We start from the raw sequence: 12,435 nt of genomic DNA on the forward strand, positions 1-12,435 counted from the left end.
ACAATTACGTATTTCTAGAACGAACTCGTCCTCTTTTAATTACTTAAATGTTCCCTTTCAATTACTTAAATTAATTCTGTTCCCAATAGCTTTCAAACTTAATTAATTTCCTATAAGCAGATTTACTTTTATTCCTAGAATTTCGTATTTTTCTCTTCTCTGACATTTAAATTCCTATCTAAAATTATCACCTCTAAAATGTAGGAAGTACTTTTATTTTTTTTAATTCAGTGAATATAAAAAATAAGCGCCTTATTTGAAAAAAAATAGTAATCGATTTGACAGCCTCAGTTTATTGGCAAAAAGTACATTTTACCTTTTATTAAGAAACGAAAAGTAGGAAGAAAAGAAATGTAAAAAAAAACAAGTTATAGATAAAAAAACTATTTTAAGCGCAAGACAACAATCAAAAGGCAAAATTTTAATTGCTATAGAGAACCTTGTAGGCGTCCTTGTAGAAAGTTGTTAGTGATCTGAAATCTGATCTGACCAAAATTGTATTTTATTACGATAATGTCAATTCAAAATGGTTTCACTCTAAACATAGTACATTTATAAAGATTACAAGGCTAAAGGGAATGATATATGATTGTTTGGCTAAACATGTTTTGTTCCAGCCAACTTTTTAGGATGCCAACTCTTAAATACCCTTTTTATCTAGATTATTATGAAAGAAAAGTCTAGAAACTCTACTACACTAGAATTAATTCCAATAAATCATTTTTGTTAAACTAAATCATTATAAGCTTTTTATAAAAATAATTTATCACTGGCGTCAGCAAGATTTATAACTTTAATAAATTCTCTCGCTCTATATTGCACTTTAAAAAATGAACAAATATACTGAACTTTAAAAATATTAACGTGAAAACTACTAAAACAGCACGTATCTTTATGATTTATCATTTCACTAGGTGTCGCCCGCGACTCTGTTTGAACGGAATTTAAAAAAACTTAGTAGCCAATGTGTTCTTCTAGACTATGCTCTACATCCATGTCAAATTTTATATATATCCTTAGAGTCGATTTAGAGATAACTTCAAACAACAATCCATAATTCCATCCATCCATTTAAATATTCGCATTTATAATATTAGTAAGATTACTAATCGTGGGTTTCTGACGCCAAAATCCCCGTTTAAAATTTATTTTTAATTAAATTTTGTCAAAGATAGTGACAGGGATGACGACATGTATTGTACAGAGCTTTCGATCTCAGAAACCAACGGTAAGTGACCCACAGTAAGAAACAATGTTTATAAGTTTGTGACCTCTTCGTTCTTTAACCGCTAGAGTTATATAGTCAAACAAGGATATCTGAACCGGTGAGGAAGGCGCTGCTATCGCTTTTGGTTCTGTCAAAATATATATAACACCTACATAGACATAGAAAATTACATAAAAATTACATGACATAAAATACGTCCCCACTGAGGGGCTCGGAGCCTACCCCAAGTTAGGGGTGACTAGGCCATAGTCAAACACGCTGTCCCAATGCGGGTTGGTTGACTTCACACATAACTTTGACTTTCTTGTCAGATATGTGCAGGTTGCATTACGATGTTTTCCTTCACCGTAAGAACGCCGGATAAATGTACATATTTAAATGTAATGTACATATGAGATGACAGCTACAGTACAAAAAGGATTTTGTGACATTTTTTTTTTGACGTTGACAGGGTGCGCTGTCACAACTTTATTTATGCCAACAGGACCGATCATAGCAGCAGCAGCTAGCAGTGGGCGTTACGAGGCTGAATAGATGCCCACCGGTCTTGTCGGTCTATAGATGAATATTGGTAAAATGCTCTGAAGACACCAGACAACACTTATGACATTTGAATTTATTTTTTATTGTACAGACAAATCAATTTAACTTGGACTCGGACCAATGGGATTTTTTTCCCATTGGTCCGATTGATCGGTAACCCACTGCAAAGAATGTAATATTGTTTAACAATCAACACAATATGATTAGTATTTTATGTTATACAATTTATGTTATGCTTCATTTTAAGTTAATAGACAAAACAAATTATTTTTGTGTACAGTCACCAAAAACATCAATATTACGTTAAAAGTTATCTCGCTTAGAAATCGAATTAAGGGAGCAGAGTTCAGTAAAACGGACAAATCTTCGACCTCCGGGACACGGACTCGACAAGATCGTAATTTAATTAGTCGATGCTTCTGTTTCATGTTAAAACTGCGGTTTTATTTAATATTCTGTACGGTTAGCAGATAAAGCTCTAGGTTTGCCTTTTTAATTTTTCTACCACGTATTTCTACGATACAGATGAAAATCAATTTGTATTTCGCAAATAAAATTGAACTGAAATACTTGAAAGTACTGATTGCAAAAAAAGAACATGAAGAAATAAATTTTTTCTGTTATAATTATCGAATAGTCCTGATTTTGATCCACAAATCGAATACATGGGATTATTTTATTTATCCTATTTTTAATAGGTAAGAAAAATTATTTAAGAACGAAAAAATACGTCGTACTTGTCAACGACATTATGTATTAATGAGTATGTAGTGTTACATATCGTTTATTCCATTACATATTCGTGGAATTTGCTGGAATGATGATATGATGGAGAAAGGGTCTCGGGTACACTTTCCGTCGTAAACATTTTCCCTTCACCCGCCTTAAGTATGCTTCGCGATGAGTACATTAGCTTTTGAGAATAACCCTACGATATTTTAGCTAGTAAATAACTACATGTCACGAAAAAGCGGAAAAAACTTAACAAAAATGAATTTGGTAAATACTATTTTTTGGTATTTAACAAAATGTGATGTTCATCTGTAAAATGCAGCTTAATTTCACACATTTAAAAATGCGAAATGTTTTATCGATGTTAAAATTTTATTGAAGACTTGCAAACTTGGCATTTAATTTCCGACTTATCAATTTTATTTCTCGATATTTTTTAGTATAAATATCGTACGATTTGTTTCAATGGACATCAGTCTGTAATCTCTCAGGCAATCACAATCACTTGCACAAACAAAATGCTCGCTAAGGTAATTAATTTTAATTAAATCATTACAACAGTTACGTTGAATTTTCTTGTATTCGTAATTGGACCGATGTTCTCGTTCAATTAATTGTGGTGTAAAAACACATGGAAATGTTTTACACTAACATATTAAATTATAGCTTATAAATGAGTTAAATATAAAATACTGTTGATATGACATTTTGCGGTAAAATGAATGTGGAAAGTGTTGATAAGAAAAGAGGTAAACCAGAGAAAAGGTTCGAACTAAGAGGACCCTTACCCGAACTATGTACATAAATAATATGCCGCACTCATAGCAAGTTGTGAAAATCAAATGTAATGAATTTAAGGACTATCATGAATTTTTATGAATATAAATGTTTTATTTCAGATTGTTTTTCTCTTCGCCCTTGTGGCTGTTTGTGCTGCGGATTACTCCCAGTTCTCATACGGTGTGGCTGATCCTTACACCGGCGACTACAAGAGCCAGATAGAGAGCCGCGCCGGAGACAGGGTCCGGGGTCAGTATTCTCTGCTCGATGCTGACGGCACCCGCAGGACTGTCGACTACGCCGCCGGCGCTGAAGGATTCAATGCCAACGTCAGGAAGGACCCTGCTCTTATCCCTGCCGCGTCCCTAGCCTACGCCGCACCTTCCTACCCATACGGATACGGATACCCTTACGGGTACAACAACGCGGCTTTCGGCTACGGCGCCTACGGATATGCTGCTCCTTACGCTTTTAGAAGATTCTACTGAACTGACAATTTAGTTTAATGTATTTTTTTAATAAATTCTAAACCTTAAACATGTGAATTTTATTATTTATATCACAGTTTTGGTTATAAAAAAATTTATTTTTTAATATTTTTACACACAATCTATGACTACATGAGATTAAGTTATTCTTTTAATGATTTTATCCAAATACACAGACACTAGTTATGAAATTTACCAACAAAGATTAAATCTTCATTCTAATTACATTATATGAACATATGAGCATCAATAATACGCCAATAAAACATTCCACAAAGCAAACAATATGACTTACCATATAAAGGGAACGTTGAAGTCTTTTATTAGATTCCGAGATCCCGTGCCTGCGTATAATGTACGCGAAGAGTAGTTCGTAAACAAATATACGGGTACGGGTTGACGCGAAGTGGCTTCGTCGAGATTAAAGGGGTTACTACTCGAATAGATCGAGGGCTCGCCCTTTCATATATTGTTGATTATCCTTTGTATTTTATTAAATCTTTCTCAAACATTCTTCTTCATTGTGTTCGCCTTTTTGTGAGGTAAAGTTTTCTTAACAATAGTTAAATAAATAAAGGTGAGGTTTATTCCGGAACATTTTTTACAAATGCAATCGAACATGTGTAATCGAAAAATCTCCATAAGCGAGATATAAGTTAGAGTGAAATCTCTATGGTCGAGAAAAACAACGCGTACCTAATCATATGTTGAAATCAATCAACCAAGAAAACCATAAAAATTTACAAAATTCTTAGAACCTAATCCATTATCTCATTTAGTTATCACTTTATAGACTTGTTTTTAACCTGATTCTGTTCTTTCCTTTTATAAATATTATAAAGGAAATAACTGAAACTGAATAAAGTAAAAGAGAATTGGAAAAACATTTTTAATAAGAATCATAACGAATGAAAACTGTAAATTGTTTTGCTATATTTAACTAAAAGAACGGCACTCACAGCGCAGAAAATATTTCATTATTTTATATCATCAGTACTTTTATTTAACAAAAAAAGTTACTTTGATGTCAGGAATCGTTGTAATAACGGAAGCGTATGTACTTTCGATATTTTTCCTACATTGCTATTGCATTACTATTAAAGCATTTAATAATGCATTTTTACCAACTTAACGTCTTTAATTATAACCTAATTACCGCTCTTAATGTGTAGGGAAGTGAAAAGTTTAGAAAAAAAATTATGTAATCTTTATAGTTTATTTAAAAAGCATTATCTAAAATTATGTATAATCTATATCAATCCGTTTGTTCAATAGAATCGTCTGAAAGCGTAAGGGTATGCGCCGTATCCGTAAGCTGCGTTGTTGTATCCATACGCGAGGTTATTATATCCGTAAGGGTATCCGTATCCGTATGGGTACGCGGGAGCGGCGAAGGCGAGGGGCGCAGCGGGGATAAGGGCAGGGTCTTTCCTGACGTTGGCGTTGAAGCCCTCAGCGCCGGCGGCGTAGTCGACAGTCCTGCGGGTGCCGTCAGCATCGAGCAGGGAGTACTGGCCCCGGACCCTGTCTCCGGCGCGGCTCTCGATCTGGCTCTTGTAGTCGCCGGTGTAAGGATCCGCCACGCCGTATGAGAAGCTTGTGAAGTCACTAGCACTAGCCACGACCACAAGGGCGAAAATGACGACGAACTGAAAAGTTGACAAATATTGTACATAAATGGGAACATCTGAACCCTTCACATGTTACAAATAAAGAAGTTTATCAAAGATGACATGAAACCAAAAATATTTGAAAAGGTTGCGAAAAAAAATTATCGAATATAACCTTTCATAAATACTCTCTTAATATAAAGTAAAAGTGATTTACCTTTCCAATCATCTTGCAAGTTGGTAGACGAAAGCTGATGTAAGACTGATTATAAAATTAGCTCTACAGATATTTATACCATCGAATAGTACTTTCAGAACACTATAAATGAATGCAACGAAATGGAAACATTTAAATGTCAAGTAAAAATATTCAACTTCCTTTATTAATTGATAATAATGTAGTTTATACTAAATCAAAACTTACCAAAAAAGTACGACGAACTTATTATTTTTATATAGAACTAGCTTTTACCCGCGACTCCATCCGCGCGGAATAAAAAAATAGAAAACGGGGTAAAAATTATCCTATGTCCGTTTCCTAGTTCTAAGCTACCTCCCCATCAATTTTCAGCTAAATCAGTTCGACCGATCTTGAGTTATAAATAGTGTAACTAACACGACTTTCTTTTATATATATAACTAGCTTTTTCCCGCGACTCCGTCCGCGCGGAATAAAAAAAAATAGAAAACGGGGTAAAAATTATCCTATGTCCTATTCCGGGTTCTAAGCTACCTGCCCACCAATTTTCAGTCAAATCGATTCAGCCGTTCTTGAGTTATAAATGGTGTAACTAACACAACTTTCTTTTACCTATATATATATAGATAGATGACGAAATTTAACCAAGATGTATGAATTCTTAATTTAAATTGTTTCAAATTTCAATTCAAATATTTCGTTCATTTCAATACATACTTACAGCTAAGCAATGGTATATAAATTACGATTATAATGTGGTGCTTTAACGGAAATTAGATAATCATCATCATGTCTCTTTTTCAATGCACAGTACATCACCATCAGCTGGCATACCTGAATTCACTCCTTTAATACGCATATGCTTTTTCACACGATCCATCCATACTTTCTTCGATCTTCCTCTACCGCTTTAGCCGGTCACATTTAATATCATCTCATCATCTCGTAATACGTCTATACTACGCTTACTTCAATTTATCAATCACTAGCGTAACTTTCAAATTTACCTTTAATATACTCGATCTTAATATGTTTTGTTGGAACCTTACTAATATTATAAATGCGAATGTTTAGATAGATGGATGTATGTTTGTTTGAAGGTATCTCCAGCAAGGCTGAATGGGTCTTGATGAAATTTAGCATAGAGGTATATAGAGAGCATACTCCGGAAGAACACATAGGCTATTCATTAAGTTTTTCTTTAATTTCGCGCGGAAGGCGTTGCGGGCGACAGCTAGGGTTTTATAAGTTTAAATAAAATCAAACAACAACAACATAACTCACAACCGTAACCCAGAGGGGTAGGCAGAGACCACGAACCTTCTTCCACATTCATACATCGACTCATAGCATATCGATTAAGTAAAATAATTAACGTGAATAATTAACATGCTACTTGAAGATAGTATAATATTTCACGCGGAAGAAGTCGCGGGCACAGTTAGTAATCCTATAAACATGACACTTTATTTTTGTTTCCTAAAGTAAATGTTGTTTTGCATCCTATAAATCTATACACGGTTATTTCGTAATTACTAGAAAAATAATCAGGTATTGTAGAATTAATATAAGATCTTAAATGTTTACGTATTACGTATATGTATAGTAACCATTTATTGCGTTTCAACTCCTATTAGTAAAATTACTAATGTTATGTAATGCGAGTATTTTAATTTACAATGTTTTACTTAATAAAGGAAAATTTACAGTTTTGTAGCAATAAAAAATGCTTTTTAAATTTTGTGGTTACTACTTTCTTAAAATTTGTAAAAAACGGTATTATTACCACGATTGGGCTTTCTGAACTCCCGCGACCATAACGAATGGATTATCTTCAAAATATCGGGAAATCAAAAAGCTCAATAGTGGTAAGAATCCAATTTTTTCGTACGTTGTGTTAAAAATGTTTTATAAATGCCAAAAAACAATAAAAAATTAACTAGTAAAACAATAACTTTTAGAAATAAAATTTATATCTTAAAGTGATCTTGTAATTAAATTATTCAAGTATCTTGATAACTCTTAACCTTCCCGGTCCTTTAATTCAGAATTCCATCGAAATAATAAAAAACTCTTAGTTAGGTACTTGATATCTTATAACCGTTTTAAAACATTTTTTGCATAAGGACAGTCATATTCATAGCTCATACAAGTAATGCTTATTTTTAATATGTGTTTTATTCGGATGCGCTTTGATCACATTTTCTTCAAGGTGTTAAATTTATGTATATATTTCTTATCATCCTTATGTTTTCGTTTCATAAAATCATTAAGTTATCGAGGATTAAATAATACGAAATCTTGGAAACTTTTAAGTTCATTTATTTATTTACAACATAGTTTTCTATTCGTAATTTATTACAATCCGTTTCTTCAGTAGAATCGTCTGAAAGCGTATGGGCCAGCGTATCCTGGGGCACCATATCCATAACCCAAGTTGTATCCGTAACCAAGGTTATTGTATCCGTATCCGTATGGGTAGGCGGGTGCACCGTACGCCAGGGGCGCAGCAGCGATGAGGGCGGGGTCCTTCCTGACGTTAGCGTTGAAGCCCTCAGCGCCAGCGGCATAGTCGACAGTCCTGCGGGTGCCATCAGCATCGAGCAGGGAGTACTGGCCCAGTACCCTGTCTCCGGCGCGGCTCTCGATCTGACTCTTGTAGTCACCGGTGTAAGGGTCCGCTACACCGTACGAAAACTGAGAGTAATCCGCAGCTACAAATGCCGCAAGGGCGAAAAGGATAACAAACTGTAAAAAGTAAAAAATAGCCACTATTATTTGAAATTCTAATTTTCATTAAATGATGAAAATTACACAAAATTATATATTCGTTTATATGATTATTTACCTTAGCAAGCATTGTTGGATTGTTGATTTAACAGTTGTTACTGTTGAGAGAGCTTCTGATAATCTGATGCTTTCATAAAGTCCTTCTGCGATATTTATATCATCGACAAGAATTCTCTTTTTGAATTGTAGTAGGAAATAAATGAATGTCAAGTTTAAAAATACGTCACAATTCTACAGCTAGTCTTTAAAATCATTTGTAAACAAAAACCTGTCTATAAAATATTGCAGTCGCTTTTTCTTTTGTAAAGGCGTGAATACACATACCTGTAAAATGGAGCAGTACCTGGCATGCTTGTTTCTAGTACGTGTATGTCACTGGTGCAAGATACTTGCATGCTTGTTACTTCCAAGACGTATACATATGAAAACATTCTAAATTCGTATTCCTAGTACGTCGACCTCTTCCCTCCACTTGTCACAAAATCAAATATCGCGCCATCTTCTTACATGCCAGCTACTAACGTGTGTATACGTGGCTTATGATTAAAACCTACAATGGCCTCTATATTTAACCAATATTTAAACTTTTTTTTTAAACACAGTGAATGCTGTAGATGTTCCAGTTATGATTTGGTTACGGTTAGGGGGCAAATAGTTTGAGCAACTGAAAATAATGTTTGCATTTACAATTCCTCATCTTCAAAGATAGTTTTAAAATCTTTTTATTGCAAGAAATAAAATGTATTTCTTGCTATTCAAGTGCTATCAATATATTCAAAAATTATAGCTCGTACGAGAGATCCGTCTGACCTAATTTTGTTTCAAAAAGACGTGCCTCGGCCGATGTAAAACATTCAAGATCTTGGACAAGTTTCTACTTAGTATAAATAGAATACAAGTTGCCATCAAATATGCCTTAAAAGAGTAATTGGTTCCTAGTATTAATGCACAGGAAAATTATAATCTGTCTAGATAACTGGCAACCTCATTAAAGTCTTGACAAATTGCGGACCCAACTTATGTCGAGTTTTTACGAAAAACTGTAGGTTCCTTTTTAAATGTCACCAATTAAATTCAAATTAAGTCATAGATTCTGATGGAAATATTAGCTTGTATCTAATCATAATCAACCTCGTTAACAAACGCAATGAATTAGAAATGACAAGATCCTATAAAATGGAATTAAACATATATCAGGAGGATCAACCCCTGAACCTATTCAAGTATCAAGTCCTTTATTCAAAGGCAGCCACTTCGGTTAAACCCGCACCATTTATTTGTCAAGGAAACGCGCGTATGTTATATGCAAAATCAATATTTGTTTTCAATGTGAGGATTTTTAGCTTCCTGTTAAATAACGAATAACTTTTCATTATATTAACTTAAAGTGATAGTAAAAATTTTCACATTGTATGTGGACTTGCCTTTACTCATAAATAAATACTATCTATTCAAATTATCCAGACAACATAAACATGAGGAATATATGTACATGTGTCAATTCTTTAGATTACATCGTAAATAAGTTTTTGATAAATGGATAATACAATTGTATAGTACACCTTGTTGATGTCAACACAACAGTAGCACGATATTAGTAGATTTATTATGTACAACATACAAAATATGAAACAAAACAGACTACCTAGATATATATAAGCTTTCAAGCAGATAGGTACATAATCTTACTAATATTATAAATGCGAATGCTTAGATGGATGGATGGATGTTTCTTTGAAGGTATCTCTAGAACGGCTCAACGAATCTTGATGAAAGGCATATATGTAGATCATAGTCTTTAAGAACACATAGGTTACTTATTATGTTGTTTTTAATTACGTGCGGACGGAGTTGCACGTGACAGCTAGTGAAACGATAAATAATAATATTTAGATAGAGAAACAAAAAACCCTTGTGACTCTGATTTATTTATTTCCCAGTAACATTCTGGCGATACAAATGAAATAATGCATTCAAAGCGATCAAGACCTTAAGAAAAAACAGCTAGTAGTAATTAATAAAAAAATAAACATAGTTTAAACTTTACTCAAAAGTTTCCTCTCCTTAATATCGTACAAATTTTATTCGATACATTAAGGACAATTCAATGCAATTAATAGCTACGTTGAATTTAAATTGAAAGACCTCATTGTTCAACTGAGAAATATAAATGCCGCACTGTCGGATACCAACTTGGCCCCAATTTAATACCGAACTGGGAAAGTTTCATTTGCTTCGAACTAAATTTTCATTATGAATTTTCAATCATCAAGACAATTTACTTGTTTTCATTCGTAATACTAGAGAATTGAATATTAACGATTTACATAAAACATTATTTTTGGTGATCTCTAAAGATGATTTTATGTGAAAGAAAAACCTATCGTTGACAAATTTTATTACTTTACTTTCCCTAAACATCTTTCCGTAACCCTTACTATATTTTCAACTGTCGAAAGGCAACCCGAAATGAGAGTGATGTACGAGAAAACCCACGGTTACGAGAAAAGAACATAACATACAGTATCTAATTAACATATTTTCTTGTTTGGTTCCCTATTCTAATGGAATAAAGTGTTACCTCGCGAAAAAAAAAACAAATGCAAAGCAAAAGAAATTTCCCTATTCATTTGTTTTTGGAACAAAATTACCATTTTAATTTAAAAAAAGGAATTAAAAAGAGCTGGACCTTTTGCATTGTAGTTTACATTAGATACGAAATAAAACTTTTAATTGAAAACAAATGAATGTTCTAATTTTGTATGTAAACGAGTACCATTTCAGATATTGTATTAGATTTTGGCACTATATAGGTATAAACTGGCTTATTCATAAACCCACAAAAACAGCTGCGACGCCCATTAACGTTGACTACCGCTAAATGTTTAGCCAATAAACATAAAACACCTTAGATGACTTATTAAATAACATTTTAGGTTAAGATATTGTTTAGTTTATTAAATTATATTACTACTAACAGTCGCCATCAATTTGTTAGCGCGGAATTTAAAAAAACACATAAAAAGTAACTTTACTCACATAATCAGTTACCTTGCAGTCAAAGTCATCACGTGTATATATGACATTTTTTCGATATTACACACTCCAATTTTATTAATATATATGTATAGATTTACATATATTATATATTTACACGTATTAGATCTAATATATAAAATTCTCGTGTCACAGTTTTCGTTCCCGTACTCCTCCGAAACGGCTTGACCGATTCTCATGAAATTTTGTGAGCATATTCAGTAGGTCGGAGAATCGGCCAACATCTATTTTTCATAACCCCCCCCCCCATTTTTTAACAACGCGCGGACGGAGTCGCGGGCGAAAGCTAGTATTTATATATTTATATACACGTATTTTGTACTAATAAATATTAATAATCATTATTCATCTCTCCATTCATAGAATTTTATTGGATCTCTCAAAGTGAACGCTTCGGAATCCTGTGCCTAGCATTATTCTATAAAGAAAGTATAAAAAATCATATTAGACTATTTTGTTAAGGAGACAAAGAACAAGTAGGATACAAGAGAATCCTTTCGTAACGTTTCTCGTCTGAAGTATAGTATTTTCTTATCGAATCCTTGCAGCTTTTAACAAGTGTAGAAGTCACATGATTTATTACAGTGATGTGAGCATTCGTAAACAGTACAGCACTTACCGTTGAGCTATTTTTTTACAAATGGAGATTGATCGGATACCGATTCAACAACGAATAAAAGACGCAGTTCATTCTTGATAGTGTTAAAAATGCACAAGAATGTTTTTACCGCAGAACCAATTGTATAAAAACATTAAGTTATCTAAAATTGACAGTAATTTTGATTATCTTTTAACACTAGTTATTACTTTTAATACTAGGTTTTTTGTTTGTTAAAGCGTTATCATCATAAGAAGATCAACTAAAAGTGTCAAGAAGTGATAGTCAATTTAAGATGTAGTCAAGGATTAAAAGTCAATTGAGTGTACGCTTTTATAAGATAATTTTAATAAGGCTATGACATTAAAATCTATTTTAAATATAAGTGTCCTTTGATCGTTCGCTAACAA

The 12,435-nt window shown here is 33.2% G+C and overlaps 3 protein-coding genes across 3 annotated transcripts; 1 reads left to right on the plus strand and 2 right to left on the minus strand.

The window, feature by feature from the left end:
• The first annotated feature begins 2,988 nt into the window (after nt 1–2,988).
• On the plus strand, nt 2,989–3,771 carry LOC106718810 (larval/pupal rigid cuticle protein 66). Its single transcript, XM_014512997.2, has 2 exons — nt 2,989–3,033; nt 3,403–3,771. Exons 1-2 carry the CDS (start codon nt 3,022–3,024, stop codon nt 3,769–3,771), a joined length of 381 nt encoding a protein of 126 aa, XP_014368483.2. The 5' UTR covers nt 2,989–3,021.
• A 1,268-nt stretch (nt 3,772–5,039) lies between these two features.
• LOC106718811 (larval/pupal rigid cuticle protein 66) lies at nt 5,040–5,610 on the minus strand. The gene is made up of 2 exons (XM_014512998.2): nt 5,599–5,610; nt 5,040–5,420 (listed from the first exon to the last, which is right to left on the minus strand). Exons 1-2 carry the CDS (start codon nt 5,608–5,610, stop codon nt 5,040–5,042), a joined length of 393 nt encoding a protein of 130 aa, XP_014368484.2.
• A 2,319-nt stretch (nt 5,611–7,929) lies between these two features.
• LOC106718812 (larval/pupal rigid cuticle protein 66) lies at nt 7,930–8,486 on the minus strand. Its single transcript, XM_014512999.2, has 2 exons — nt 8,429–8,486; nt 7,930–8,328 (listed from the first exon to the last, which is right to left on the minus strand). The coding sequence occupies exons 1-2, from the start codon at nt 8,438–8,440 to the stop codon at nt 7,954–7,956; spliced, it is 387 nt and encodes a 128-aa protein (XP_014368485.2). The 5' UTR covers nt 8,441–8,486; the 3' UTR covers nt 7,930–7,953.
• Between the last annotated feature and the right edge of the window lie 3,949 nt (nt 8,487–12,435).

The sequence above is a fragment of the Papilio machaon genome, chromosome 1, assembly GCF_912999745.1.
Source record: "Papilio machaon chromosome 1, ilPapMach1.1, whole genome shotgun sequence".
Lineage (NCBI taxonomy): Eukaryota > Metazoa > Arthropoda > Insecta > Lepidoptera > Papilionidae > Papilio > Papilio machaon.